This window comes from Cuculus canorus, chromosome 3 (assembly GCF_017976375.1).
Source record: "Cuculus canorus isolate bCucCan1 chromosome 3, bCucCan1.pri, whole genome shotgun sequence".
Classification (NCBI taxonomy): Eukaryota; Metazoa; Chordata; class Aves; order Cuculiformes; family Cuculidae; genus Cuculus; species Cuculus canorus.
The window spans coordinates 31,782,827-31,798,225 of NC_071403.1; the positions used below are offsets into that span (position 1 = coordinate 31,782,827).

The window sequence follows — 15,399 nt, forward strand, 5'->3', positions numbered from 1 at the left end:
CTCAGGCAATAGCTGTATCACATCATTCTGATCCATATACTGCATAGTTGATATCTTCAGTAAATTCTTTCAAAACCAGTCCTTTGGAGTACTTTTTTTTCTTCTTGGTATTGGTGGCAGGAACTCTTTTGTCTGACTTACAGCGGGGGGTCAACAGTGGTTTTGTTAAGTGTATCCCAGGCAATATGTATATGAAGGAAATAGCAGAAAGCTGTATCCATGATGGTCTAAGAAGGAAAGTGAAGCCGGTTTGTAGAAAGATGGGATATGTTGTCTTAAGTCCCACCTGATACAATTAAAATGAACATATACTCCAGAAATTCAAGAGTTTCCCCTAATCAATGTGGACTACTTGCACAGCAGAGGCCCCACACTGACAATTTCTATTGATCTTAGCAGCTTTTCAGCATCAGATTCAGAAACCGGAGTTTATGTAAACTGTGTTGTAGTTAATGACTTCATCCTCCAACTTGCATCTGATCAGAGCCTGTTGTCCCTGCTTTATTAACACACTGTCCTTGTGGTTTCAACACATACAATTGGATAAAGAAAATAACTTTGGATGTAGTCCAAGGGCTTTTTTCATCACTTTTCATTTAGATCAGTTTCTAAGAGATTGTTTTGCTGGAGCAAGAAGCTCAGCATGAAGCTAATAAAGCAAAACTTGAAAGATATCCAATTTTCCCTACAGCAGTGACACATTTAAAACACAGTAATCTGGTAAAATAATAGTTTATCAGGATGCAGGTTGCTGCCATCAGCCCTTTATAGAAGGCAGTTTTTTGTAAGATTGCTGGGAAGAGAATTTCTCCAAAACCAGATGTTGGCAATGGAAGTCTTCACCTCCCCATCTGCAGACCACCCCTGAATTTCCTGACTTTTTGGAGACTGTGGTTTGCCTCTGGGCCTGCATGTCCTCTGGATGCTTGCACATGCCACTTCTCGGGTTTGGTTCTCTCAGAGGAGGCAGTGTATTCCCAATGACTTGATTACATTTGTGAGTTACAGTGGAAATTATGGAACGAAATATCATCTTTGGTTCAGGTTAAGTTGATTCTTCCTTTCTTGTATCATTGTTCATCTCTCCTTGGGCTCAAGGATATCCAACTTGCAACCAGGGTTGAAAGGCAGACTCCTTTTAGATGACCTTAATACTGGATGAAAGAGTTTACCACATTTTTTCTGGCAAAGTATCCTGCTGTGACCAATGCAAATACAGTAATTGTGGCTTGCCTGAAGGATCATTATGCCTGAAATTCAAAGTATTTCCTGGTTGTACTATCTTCTTCTTGTTGTAACATTTTCCATCTGTCATAACTTCAACGAGTTGCCCCCTATCCAGTCACCCTGCTTGGTTACCCTGGATCCCAAGCATACAACAGCCTGTATAGTGTACGTCTTGTACATACTTGTCATCAGGTCTGTGATTTTTGGCACAGGATCAGCTTTCTGATACTTGACATGATCAGGCATTTGTCTGCCCTGAGGGATCCTGAATACTGCCCATTGCCAGAGCATGAGCTTCTGCCCTCTTAGTGCTGCTCAGATCAGGTCATTTGGACTCAAAGTACACACTCTGCTCTGGCTCAGTCCCTTGTGGGGACACTGAGGACATAAGGGTACAGCTATGCCACAGAGCAGACCTGCTGTGGGCAACCAAGCCAACAGCAAATAAAAATCAATTAACTGGTCTTTTAGCATTGTCCTCTGTAACCTGCCCAACTAAAATCACTTCTCTGACTTTTATCTTTAAACATTTGAATACAACTTCATATCCTTGCAAGAAATAAGAGTCTCTAGCCTGCATCCCAATAGTAAGTTTTGAAGCTGTATCCTGTCCTGGCAACAGTCTCAGTTTCTAATGGAAAGTGATTTCACAGAATCACAGAATCACAAGGTTGGAAAGGACCCACTGGATCATCGAGTCCAACCATTCCTAACACTCCCTAAACATGTCCCTCAGCACTTCATCCACCCGTTCTTTAAACACCTCCAGGGAAGGCGACTCAACCACCTCCCTGGGCAGCCTGTTCCAGTACCCAATGACTCTTACTGTGAAGAATTTTCTTCTGATATCCAACCTGAACCTCCCCTGACGGAGCTTCAGGCCATTCCCTCTTGTCCTGTCCTCTGTCACTTGGGAGAAGAGGCCAGCTCCCTCCTCTCCACAACCTCCTTTTAGGTAGTTGTAGAGAGTAATAAGGTCTCCCCTCAGCCTCCTCTTCTCCAGGCTAAACAACCTCAGCTCTCTCAGCCGCTCCTCATACGACTTGTTCTCCAGCCCCTTCACCAGCTTCATTGCTCTTCTCTGGACACGCTCCAGAGCCTCAACATCCTTCTTGTGGTGAGGGGTCCAGAACAGAACACAGTATTCGAGGTGCGGTCTCACCAGTGCCGAGTACAGAGGGAGAATAACCTCCCTGGACCTGCTGGTGACCCCATTTCTGATACAAGCCAAGATGCCGCTGGCCTTCTTGGCCACCTGGGCACACTGCTGGCTCATGTTCAGTCGGCTGTCAACCAGCACCCCCAGGTCCTTCTCTTCCGTGCAGCTCTCCAGCCATTCTTCCCCCAGTCTGTAGCGCTGCATAGGGTTGTTGTGCCCCAAGTGCAGGACCCGGCATTTGGCCTTGTTAAACCTCATCCCATTGGTCTCGGCCCAGCAGTCCAGCCTGTTCAGATCCCTTTGCAGAGCCTCCCTACCCTCCAGCAGATCGACACTTCCTCCCAGCTCAGTGTCATCTGCAAACTTGCTGAGGGATTTGTCAGGAAATGTGTTATTTTATGAAGAAGATACAAAACCTTATTTTCATCTTTGGTGCAGAACTATAAAGTGAAAATAATTATTCTTTAGGCAGTTTAATTGACTTGAAATGTTCTTGCAGAAGACTTTGTTCTGATGTAGTAGTCTTTGTATAGATTGCAGAATGCTGTAGGAAATAAAAGGAGAAAATGAGTTAAAGGCTCCTTGTCTAGCTATAGACATATACAGATATTTTAGATTAAAGAATCTTTCTGTTCTGCACCATAAGTAAAGAAAAAAACTAAATCATCTTGCGATTGGTTTGTGATCTCTACACTCACTCGGTGCATGTGGTAATAACTCCACATCTGTGCCCTCTTTGATAACTACATTTAGCAAATAAACTTAAGATTGTTACTTTTCATTAAATCCATGGGCTTAAGCTCAGCCAAAATTAGGTCTCTCCTAATACTCCTCTAATTCAGCCTTTCACATCTTGCACTGGTGCTGTTTTGTGGGGTTTAGTGGCTCATACAGTGAGCCCGGGAGCAAAGGTCTCTTAGCACAGCGCTCTTTGCAGCGCTGGGAATGGAGGCTATATGAGGTCTGACATAAAAAAAAATTAGACTGTGCCTGTACCTATTTTTATGTAACAAATTAAGAAAATCAGCTATGATCACTTTCAAAATAGCTCCCTTCTGCATTGACACACAGACACATAAGATCAAATGCAGATCATTTTCTGAAAGGCTGTTGAGGTTCTCCTTTGTTTTTGCTTTCACATCTACTACCAACAAAAATGTGTTCCTTTGAGCACTGACTTGGCCTTTGGGATCTTCTCACTGTAAACCTCAGCCAATAATTGAAAAGTTTCCATCATGGATTAATTCAGTTTCAGAGGAAACTTGATGTTAAATCGGTGTTCGCTCTTGCACCAACATTTTCTGACCGAGGACGAGAAAACATTTATATTTGAATGTGTCTACTCACATTTAGCGTGAGCTGAGCCTTGTCTCACTGAGACAGGTTGGAATATGTTCTATCACCATCTCTTTGTCGTTTCCCTCCCACTCTTGGTTCCCAAGCTATAGGGGTTTTTTTGTGTCAGACTTTGTATGTACACCGAAGGTGTTCTTGTAGCCCTGGCACAGCAGAGCTGCTTTATCCTTGCATTTGCATCCAATCCCAACAAAGGAATGCTCTTTCATTTGAACTTCCAATACACTTTGGTTATGGCCTTTCTTTCCACAACGTGTTTTGATTTTCCACACATCTTCTCTTCTTTTAATATTTACCTGCCATCCTCTGCTGAAGCCATCTGTGCCCAAGCTCTGCACAGCAGAAATGAAAGAAACCACTGACACTGGAAATCATTGTGTGTTACGTATTTGCATCCACAAGTAACCCTGAACTTTCCTCTTTTGCAGCAACTTTATAAACAATATTCTTCTCTATTTTAATAGCAATAGTTGCATTTTTGTTAGTTGAGACCATCTGCCAAAAATAATTATTTAAAGCTTATGCCTGCTCTAGCATTGCTTGGTTGTGGCATGATGCAGGTCAACCTGACCTTTTAGTTTACAGTAGTCACTGCAGGGTCAAATATATGGAATTTGGAGACACCGCAGCCGTGCAAACAATTTTTTTCTCCTTTCCTCCAGAATGTCTGAGTTACCACATGCAGAATACATTTGGTACCTGAGATGCTATATGGGGCAAACCTGGCAGGGCAGTTGTGCTGTGGGGGTTGTGGTAGAGGCAGAATTTAGCCAGGAACAGTTAGCTTTATTCCTCTGGGTGTATATCCATCTGTCCACCTGTGCCTTAGCCATATGTGCATTTTATTGTATCTGCTTGTCAATATATGAGTGTATTAACACCATTTCCCATAAATTGTAGACTGGCACTAAGATGTTCACAAGTCTTTTTCTACACTCCTGTAAAAAGTGCTTTATAACAGATTATGATTTTTTTTGTAAGCAAAAAGAACACTTCCAAGCCATTCACATGTGCAAGGAATGTTTTTATTTTTGCTGTAAGAGAAAGCCATTAAAGTCTGTAAAAAGCTGGGTGGAAAATACTGCCCTACCTTACAGCAGTCAGTAAAATCAGCTGTCCATCATGGCTCAAAAGTCCCACAGTTAGTAATCTTGCAGGCTACTGTAGGCCTTTCGTTATACGTAGGTACTGCTTCCAATCTCTGTAGGACTTGCGTACCCTCGATCAGTTGCCTGTAGGAGGGAGAAAGTGCACATGTGATCTATCTCTCTCTGGAGCCAGCTCCTCAGCCTCTAGCTTGCACAGGACCATAATTCAATTCACACACTGGTTTCCTACCAACAATCTGTACCCACTCTGCTCTTTAAAGAGTTGTTCTTCGCAATGGAGTGACAAACACCATCAGTTCTTGCATTAATTAGCTGCTAGTTAATACTTTAAGGGAGATGAAAATGGTATGGCTTTATGCAGCTACACTTATTTAAAGAAATAAGCAGTTTACCATGTGCCCTGACTACAAATGGTTATTTATTTTGAGGAGAAAGAAGTCCAAAGACATGCTGTCAGAAGTGACAGTGATTAGAAGTAACTCCCTGAGAAATCTTTCACTTCATTCCTTCACAGCACCAATCTGAATCCTGAAAACAGTCCCATATTTTGCAATCTTTACAATTTTCAGCCTGACCTGCTCCCATGATGCAGGAGCATGAGTTGTGCCTCCTGCAGGCACCAGCATGGCCATGGATGCCAACAGTGCTCCAGAAAGCCTTGTACCATATCCTATCCCACCCATATGCCATCCAGCACAGTGGTACGAAGCAGGGTGGATGTTGCAGGTGGCCCTTGCCCAGGTGGGGGCATGAGAAGGACTTGGAAAGTGCCTGTCTGTCCTCATTGTACGCTGTGGTTGCTTTTTGCTCCCTTGGGATTAAACTCTCACTCAGAGTTAAGAGGGCCTGGCTATAAGATCACAGATCCTGCACCTTTCATAATACATAGAGACGATGACAAGGCAGAAGCTTAAGGTTAATGGCACTGGTTATAAATATATCCAGCCAGCAATCACTTTTGGTTTGTTCTCTGTAGATTAGACAGCTGTGCTTTTCACTTTCTTCAAAAATACTGTCTTTCTCAGTGGTGTGGTTACATGGAAATTGCACTGTGAATTTCTTGCTTTATGGTAATATATATATTTTACTCTCTTATGTCAAGCAAACTGCTCAGAGCAGTAATCTTTGTTATTGCATTCCTGAATATCTTGACAGGGCCAGCCCTATAGATTAACATACTGAGAAGAAACTCACAGCATGCATTCACTAAAAGAATTTCTTTCAGATCATAAGAGCATCCCCTGTCCGTCAGGGCCCACCTTCAGCTGGCACTGATCTGTGCAGCCATGAGTTTGCAGCATTGCTCCTGAGCTTGGTCCCTGGCAGCTACCTTAGCTTTGCTGTAGGGTTTTCCAGCTTGAGCAAGCCAAGGATGAGGGATGGGTGTCATTTGGTACTTCAGATCTTACTTAGCCATCCTTCCTCTGGCCAGAGGCATCTGTGGAGCCATCCCCCATCTGCTGTAGGGATTTCATGGATGCTTCCTCCCAGACAGCCATGCCTACAGGGCCAGGACAACCTCCACACACTGCAGTGGCATCAAGCTTGTGCATACCTACCCAAAAGCCACGTATTTTTTGTCCAGGTAGGGAGCTGGCTGGAGAGTGATGTAGAACTGTGAGCCGTTGCTGTGGCGGCCTTTGTTGGCCATGCCAAGGACTCCTCTTCCCTTGTGATGGACAGAGAAGCTTTCATCTAGGGAAAGAGTTTGAGGATGAAAGGCAGCAGTTGTGTTCCTCCCTTTGCTGCTATTCACTGTACCACTCCCTTATGCCAACTCCCGCAAGCTTTGCTTTCCTCCTTTCCTGCTCTTCCTTTCCTGTCTCCTTTTCCCACAAAGGTCTCATCCACTCCCATGCAAGTGAAGTCTTTATTTGAATCAATGTCCTTCCTAGAAAGAGCTTCCCACTACGGTCTAGAGCTTAAGCCAGTAAAGAAGCTAATGATAAAAATATCTTTTAAAAAAGCATTCTAGGTATTTCTGAATGTCAGAGCCTCAGCAGCGAGGCCTCCAGCTTCTCATTGTCAGTCTATAATGCCTCTCGCCGGAGGAGCCGAGGCATTTATAATGGCATTTCCCCATGGCTTCTTGGGATTATTCCCACTGTATGGATGCAGAAGGTGGGAGGCAGAGCGGATGCTCCAAGCATAGCCGCTGCTCTGCCTCCACTCATGCTACTGCCTGCAGTGAAGAGGAAAAGATTCTGCGCTGCGAGGGCAGGACATCCCTGGCTGGGGCGGGATGCCTGGCTGCTCCCAGCACCCAGCAAAGGTGAGCAGGAGACTTCTTTAGCCAAATGAAATGACGGAGCTCAATAGATGGAGAACAGATGTTTAGATAACAAGGGCAGGGTTCTCCCAGAGTGGGAGCTTTGTTCCAGGCTAGGAGAGGAGGCAGGTAATGGGAGATGCAAGGCAAGAGCAAGTGAGAACCACAAGGAGGTGAAAAGGATCCTCCATGCCAGCTGAGGAAGGAATGACAAGGGAGAAAATAAATGGTTCTCAAGAGAGAGACTGGGAAAGGGCATACTTAAACTGTGCTTGCATTCAGGGGATGATGGCAAGGAATTGACTCCTTCACCTCCATGGAGAGGAGCCCACCTACAAGGTGGGGAGCAGGAGGCGAACTGATCCCGGCCCCCTGCATTGCTTATCTCTGGCCTGACCACACTGAGCAGCCAAAAGCCTGACTGAGTCCTCAACAAGGTTGATTGAAACTGCGGAAATGTTTACATTTTATTGTTCTCTGATTTTAATATTTTTTTTAATTTTTACCCTGTTTGAGTGCCCTTCTTAGAAACTGATTCATAAAAATGGTAATTAAATTTTAACTGAACAGTTACTGCCTGACCGCTGCCTTGTGGTTTGCAAAATGACTTCAGCAGACTGATTTTGGAGTAGACTGCTTTGTCCTACGCCCCGGTGCTCCAGACCGAGTGATTCTCTGTAATTACCTCAGTACTTTTGGCTCATTACAGTAAATTGCAGTTGCTTCCCATTAATTTCAGCAGGCATAGCAATGCCCAGACGTGTGCTGTGTGGCATCTCGCAGAACGTTACTGCCTGACAGAGGCATCTCTCACACATTTCAGATATCAAAGATATTTGTCCTCTGTCCTCGATGTAAAATAGTTTGGCGGAAAGTACTGGTAAAGCGATCTAAGCCTTAAAATAGAAAAGCATACCCAATTGAACACCTTTCTCAAGGATGAAAAGGCACTTTTAATTAAAAAGGAGGAGGGGAAGAATTAGCAGTCCTCTCCTTTAATACATCAACATGTGGAGTATGTGCAATATGGGTAATAAAACTCTTCCAGGGTTGACAGATTCCAAATTGAATCCCCCTTAAAATTACTTAAGCGATTTTTGATGCATTGTCAACTTCCCACATGACGTGGCAGCTTCTTTCCCAGCACAGGGAAAGCACAAGCTTTGCCTGGAGGAGGATGGAGCTGGGAGTAAAATGCTGTGTGCTAGGCTGGGACTTTGTGCCTGGGCAGCGCATGTCGGCCCATAGCTCTGCTGTATGCAGAAGTGCCTATGCACGCTCAAACTGATTTTCCTCTGCAGACGATTTCTACCTGAACAGAAACTGTGAAGGGTGCGAGATGTGCACCAGCACAGATCTGTCGGGTAGCATTGCTGGAAAGAGAGGACTTACAAACTTTTCAATCCTCAGTGACGTCCACCGGCCAGTCCTAGCTTTTCCCAAAACCAGCTTGTATTCTTTCTGAGATGTGTGAGTCTAGGCTTGCTGCTGCTATTTCAGGAGTTGCAGCACTGGAGAACTGACTTTTGCTCCTTCCTGCCCACTCTAGATAGGCCATAGCATTTGCTGCCTTAAATCCCGCATGCCAGCCTTCTACTTCCAGCAGCTTTCCTGCCTGCCAGCACTGCAAGTCAGCTGGGCAGTGGGCTAGCAGCCCACCTTCGGCTGTGTTTTGCTTTATCTATCCTCAAGGTGAGAGCAACTTCTCCTCAGGAGTATGCTCTTCGGCATCTTGGGAAAGAAAGTTTTCAGCTACACTTGGCATTTCTGATCTCACTGCTGGCTGCTGCCCAGCCTTCTCAAATGTCACAGCATTTGTGCCATTGGCAGTGGAAAAGCTTTTATATAAGGAAATATAAATCACTTTCAAAAGTGCTTTAACTGTCATAAAACGTCTTCATGTGTAGAATTTAATCTAAACACAAGATCCCAAATGTCTGTGTCAATTATAGGGGTTGTTTTTCTTAAATATTGCAAGTTATAATGTTCTCTTTCCTTTACATTTTATTACTTTATACCAGTATGGGGGAACATTTTTGGTTAAACTTAGCTTCTGTGTGTCATTTCTCGACTTTCACAATTTTATGTGAGGTTGAGAAGTAACTCCCCTTACATCAGCAGAGTCACGTAGCCGTTGGCAGTGATACCTGTCATGTCCGCAAACCTGAAAAGCTGCCTGATGTCCAGCAAATTTCATAGAATCATAGTCATAGAATCATAGAATCACCAGGCTGGAAAAGACTTCTTGGATCATCGAGTTCAACCATTCCTATCTGCCACTAAACCATGTACCTGAGCACCTCATCTACCCATCTTTTAAATACCTTAAGGGATGGAGACTCAACCACCCTCCTGGGCAGCCTCTGCCAATGCCCAATGACCCTTTCTGACTTCCCTTACTCTAAAGGTGTTAAAACAAGTGAGGTTGGATGCCTGGAGGTCTGTAGATAATTCACTTCTACATTTCTAAGGTCCTATCCACAAGGTGAATATTCACAGTTTGAAGAGGGAGAGTGGGTGACAATCAACCCTCATTTAGGCAGGGAGAAAGGGCTGGGCTGGTGGAGCAGAGCCTCGGACAGGGGACATCAGAGGATGGGGGCAAGGTTACAAATAAGGAGGTGACCTTGACAATGCAGTGGGCTTATGCCAATGCATTCAGATAATAACTCTGACTGAAAAGCAAACCCTTTTGCTTTAGGGAGATGAAATTCCCAGATTATTCTGTGAATAAGGTCAGGAAAACAACATGATTTTTGTGGAAATTTGCCATCTGTGCAGTAAGATAATTGAGGAACCATACCTTCAAAAGTGGGTCCATAAATTGACTCTCCTCCATCTCCCTTTCCAGTTATGATGTCTGCAGGGTAGATAAAAGTAATCATCAGAGACCAGGTTTATCTCAGGTGTTATTGGGGGTTGTCAGCGAGCAGCTCAGCTGAGGTCAGAGACGTGGGCAACACATCAGTCTGAGGGAATAGCTGCATTCAAGTGTCTGTTTGACTGCTGACATTTTACCAGACCCTCTGCTTCTGTCCCAAGAGGTAGTCTCTCTACAGAGAACTATTTCACATAGCACATTTAATCGCTGCCCCTCTGAGAAGGTCCAGCATCTCCTGCTAGGAGAGCTCCTGCAGCGGGAGTGCCCAGCTGAGGAAGGGGTGTACTGGAGAAGAATGCCTGTCAGAGGGGGTAGGGTTAGAAGAAGGAAGCATGAAAATGCAGCTGTGATATTATGGTGATTTAAGACCACTAACTTGTTCAAGAAAAGAGATTTGATAAGAGATTCCTATTGAACCAGATTTCTGATGAGTAAGGCATTAAAGAAACCTGATGCATCTATTTTTATTGTGGTTTTTTGTTTTGTCTTGGGTTTTTTTTTGGTTTTTTTTTAAGTCTGGTTTTGTTACTTTATTTAGACATTGTCTTATACCAGTCAGGTTATGGTTAGTCCTCTACAGTAGCAAGCTTGTAATTTTAGGTTGCTTTTATGGACTACATAGACAGCTGCATAGTTATTCAAGGAAAGTATGAGGTATAGCTTCAAAATGTAAACTTTAAAAAATGGATTTTTAAAGCAGGTAAGAGAGATAGATCAGTAAGATGGATTGTAGACCAAAAGGGGGTAATGAAGGGTATGGCTTCTGATGCACCTAACTATCTTGGCTTCCTGGGGATGTTAGGCAAGCTGCATGATCCACTATTTGTGGTGCTGTTTCTGTCAGTGCCAAACTACAGGCATAGCACTGGAATTCAACCCACTAACATGATTGGAAGGGTGCTGACACTTGGCTAAATGCCTCTCAGTTAATCTCTCTATAAAATAAGCAATGTCTTTGCCTATGGATATTCTTAGTGTTTTCATGTTTCTAATTAGTTTCCTAATTACTTACCAAAGAATTTAATGAAAAAGAGTTTTGATGTTTTAATTTAGTTTCCTAAATTCTTTTGATAAGGTCTTGGATAATCAAAAGAACAAATTATCCAAACCTTTCCTATGTTTAGGAAGTGTGATGGCTAAAAGAGAAAATGTTTTCTGATTTTTATATATATATATATATATATAAATTAAGAGATTATCTTTGTCCTGAAGTTGTTATATCTTCACGAATGAAGACCGTTATCCATGCAAATCATCCCATCCCCCTTGTGCTGTAACTCAGATTTACTCAGGACACCTGGAAACACACCTCCTCCTTGGATCCACCCGTTTTTCACAATGCGATGAAAAAGGGAGTTTTTGTAGGTGAGCTCTCGGCCATCACGGGAGGACTTTGTTCCTCCAGCACACAAGGCACGGAAATTCTCACACGTCCTGGGACACGCATCCGAAAAGAGCTGCCAAATGAAAGCGAGAGAGGAAACACGTGAAATTCCTAGCTGATGTCCACTGGCCAGACTTGCCCCCCACCTTTGGCAGGTGAAACCACCATGCTGGGTAGGTTTGGTCATCACTTTTGCTTTTCTCTTCTGTAACGTACCTCCAAAAGCAGCCTTCCGATGGGCTGTTCCTCAATGGCTATCTCCAGGAACACAAACAAGTGCTGTTTAAAGAAGAAAAGCAAATGCCGTAAGGGAAAGGCCAGCTCTCCATGCTGCACTCACTTCCTAACGGTGGCCAGGGTCCAGCTGCCTGGCATGAATGGACTCAGAAGATGTCCATGGGATTGTCAAGGCACAACAGCATTCCTACTGTTTTGGTTAAATAAACAAAAAAAGTAGAGGATGTTTCACATCATTCTGGACAGAAATAATCCCAGCTTTTAATGTGTGTTAAAAGCAAACTACTGGGCAGGGCCTGCTACTTCATCTTATACTTACTTACTGTTGCAGCCCATATAATACAGGCAGGAATAAATGAATCCACAGGAATACCGTCCATCCCACCAAAATGGATGTTTCTCACTCTTCCCAGCCAGCTTCAGATCTGCCATCAGTGCTGTGTCTTCTGTGGTATTCATTTTGGTAGGACATCTTATTTTCCCCTGCTCTGAACACCGTGTCAGTGCTGGCCGCATTGCAGCTTGCAACACTGCAGCATTTCAGGAGGCGTTGGCTGGGAAAGGAGAGGTTTGGCATTTGGGCTTTTGGTACTCAAGAATAAAGGATTCAAGAATTTTGGGAGCCAAGGGCTGGGCAGTTTGGAATTTTGGAGCACATGGTCACAGCACAGTCAGCAATGTGCTTTTGTTAGACTGTTCATACCTGAAGCAGCTAATACGTGTTAGGCATCCAGGATATTGCTTGTCCCTTCTAGGCTGGCAAGGGGCTTGGAGGCTCTACCATTCTCGTCCTCAGCAGGGGATGGTCCCCACCAGCTGCCCCAGCCCTGCCATCACGAGGCACAAACCCAAGAAGCTGCCACCGCTGTTCTCACTCTCCCTCCTACTCGTGATATCTGCCCTTTCATCAGACAACCTCTCCAGCATCTTACAGACCTCATACTCTTCTTGTAAAACCATGCTACTTGCCTGTCTGTTTTTCAGATATTTGGTGTAGAAATCCTCAGTGATGGCTTGGTAAAGTGCCTTGGGTTTAAAGTCACGATAGTCCCACTCATGGTTAGACCACTTGAGCAGCTTCTTCTCGTCCCCTAGCAGCTGGCCATCAATGAAGCACATCACCGACGAGGCATACGCCCAGACCTCACCTCTCAGTTCCTGCATTTCAGAGGGATAACATAGGGCCTTCAGAAATAATTGCACACTTAGAGAAGAAACAATCAGTAATAATCCACCAGAGGTCCGATGGCCTGTGGTGTTTTTATGCCTTTCCTGCTTTCAAAACCGCAAATCCCACCAACTGGAAGGGATTGGGCAACAGATTCCTGTGAAATGTGCTGATACTGCACCCAGCTACATGACCTAACAGTCTGGATCCCATCACTGCAGGACATTATCGTGACAGCAGTCACCTGGTGTCATGTTTGGGACAGCTCAGACTGAACAGGAAAAGCACACGGAGAGCCCCATCCTGCCTTGAGGATCTCTGAGGACATTAATTAAGGAGGAGTGGAAAAGCTCACTTTGACTGCAGAAGGAACCAACCTGGGAGAGGCTGCAGGGGAGAGGACGTGTGTCCAAAACAACCTGAGGCAACGAGAGTTACCTGTTTTTTCTCCTGTAAATATTCATGCCATGCAAATTCTACTAAAGGCTGTATTACAGGATCTGCGAACTTCCTTGGAAATTTCAGCTTCAGAGCCTATATTTTCAAGGTAAGGAAAAAGATTTGCTTACAAGCAGTTTAATACCTCCCGCCCCCCAATCACAGCTTCTACTTCCCTTGTGAACTACAGCCTAAGCCATGCTCTCATCCAGTTATTGCTCTGCACTCCTCATGTCTTTGGTGTAACTCCTGACACTTGCGGAAGTATACACAAATTGCTCTAAATCCCTGATTGAGGATGGAGTGGGTACCTTTATACAAAGGGCTCTTTCACAAATATTATTGAATTATACTGGCACTCCCTCCCCACCCCTCTCACCCTCATGCAAGACGTATGTAAGGAGTGAGATGCTCAATGTTTCTGACCATCATCAACTGCATTTTCGCCTGCGTAGGGAGTCACAGTCCTCTTCTGCCCCAGCAGTCTGGGCCCAGGGCCTTGGGGCAAGAGAGTGGCTTGTTGGGACGCTGCAAGATGGATGTTCCAGTCCCTGTTGCTTGCAGCAGTGGATCAGGAGCACACTTCTATTTAGGTAGGGGACATTTCTGTCCATGGGTTCAGCCTCATCTCCATGTGGGCTGTTGCACACAGATGCAATAAGCTGCGGCTTAAAGTCTCAGCTGGCCTTAGAAAGAGTAAAGCAAAGAAGCAACTTTTTGTTCAGCTCATGGTCCCGGTTACTATCCTTGCAACAGTGGCTGGGGGAAAAAAAAAAAAACCAGAAAAAAGCCAAGAGGCACACCCACCCTGCTGCTATCTGCTTGGCTTATCCTTAGGGCTGCTGATGCACGGCAGAGCTTTGTCAGCTGTAAATATTGCTGGGTAACAAGCCTGGCAGATAAACTCTTACAGGCAGGGAGGGCATAACAGTCAGTGTTGTTCTCCCCACAGTGGGCTCCGTGCTGTGCGTCTGCTGCACAGTCCGGCTTCTCATGCCTGTGAAAATCTGTGAGGTTTGCAGCTCTTTGCTTTCTCAATTGCACCCACGAAGCTGCATTAAGGGACCTGTCATTAGGTGTTGAGCAAGCCAGGCAGGGCTGAAATGCGTATGACATCTTATACCGCATTGCACAGCTGTAAAACTTGGAGGCGCAGGAACGAGGAGGCGAGGATGTTGCCACAGAGCCCCCCAGCCCTGAGCAACACAAACCTGGGAGCCCATAAAGCCTTGGTGCCTGTGCCTGGCAGCACCAAAGAAGAGCAGAAACACAAAATTCACAACCTTTTCTTCTTACAAGCAGCCGCCAGGTGCAGGCATTCCTCTGCTGATTCACTTCCAGCCCACACCACTCCCCACCATTCCCAATGGAGCACTGAGGTTGCAGCCTAGGAGTTACCTCTGCCGTGCACTTGGCCACGTGGAAAGCTGGATCCTGGAGCAGTCCCACCACTGTCACCACCACCGGGGCCTGCCGCGGGCCCATGGCACCCTGGCTACCACCAGTCCGAGTCTGTAAACAAAGCCCAGTTCCATGGCAACGCCAAACACCACTCCTGCCCCCCCTATTTCTAAGCACTTCCCAAGCCAACGTAAGCAGATCTCAAGCTTGTGGGAGTGTGGGAAATGCTCTGATCTTTCTATTTCCCTGAAGGAAGGAAAACAAGTTTATACAGAAAGCGTGTGGCAGAGCAGAGGACTGAAACCAGCTCTTTCCAGACCTCACGGTGGATGGCATCTGTATGGCATCATTTAAAAGAAAGGATGAAGATCCTGTTGCTAACAGAGGCTAATAGCAGATGCCCAGCAAAAAGTGGTAAGAATAGCAGCCACGGGAGCAGTGCTTCCCCAGTACTCTCCCAGCCGCTGGTGAGGCTCTGCTCAAGGATTTCCCAGGATCTTTGTGTTTAATCCCCCTTTGTGGCTTTTTTTTCCCACAAAAATTTCTTTGCTTTTCAGACAAATGTAAAAATCTGGCACCCACAAAATCCCGTCAGTGAGATTTACAGCTTTATTATACCCTGTGTAAAATGTGCATCTCCTTTTGATGGGGAAGCACCTGCCCGCAGCTGTATTCACTGGGTGCTGCTGAGACATCACTCCTGCGGGCAGCTCGGGCAGAGCGGTGCAGCACATTGACAGACGGATTCCAGAGGGGTCGCGGCTCCTGTA

General features: G+C 45.1%; 1 protein-coding gene across 1 annotated transcript; it reads right to left on the bottom strand.

Moving 5' to 3' along the window:
• Positions 1-4,862: 4,862 nt before the first annotated feature.
• On the bottom strand, positions 4,863-14,713 carry PPIL6 (peptidylprolyl isomerase like 6). The gene is made up of 8 exons (XM_009564873.2): positions 14,627-14,713; positions 13,229-13,324; positions 12,592-12,780; positions 11,602-11,664; positions 11,311-11,458; positions 9,924-9,980; positions 6,411-6,546; positions 4,863-4,974 (listed from the first exon to the last, which is right to left on the bottom strand). The coding sequence occupies exons 1-8, from the start codon at positions 14,711-14,713 to the stop codon at positions 4,863-4,865; spliced, it is 888 nt and encodes a 295-aa protein (XP_009563168.2).
• Positions 14,714-15,399: the final 686 nt, after the last annotated feature.

Coding starts and splice junctions, on each gene's coding strand:
- PPIL6 (XM_009564873.2), bottom strand. CDS start 14,713: ATGGGCCCGCGGCAGGCCCCGGTGGTGGTGACAGTGGTGGGACTGCTC. Junction 13,325..14,626: donor TGGCCAAGTGCACGGCAGAG/GTAACTCCTAGG, acceptor TTGAAAATATAG/GCTCTGAAGCTGAAATTTCC. Junction 6,547..9,923: donor TTATGGACCCACTTTTGAAG/GTATGGTTCCTC, acceptor CTCTTTCCCTAG/ATGAAAGCTTCTCTGTCCAT.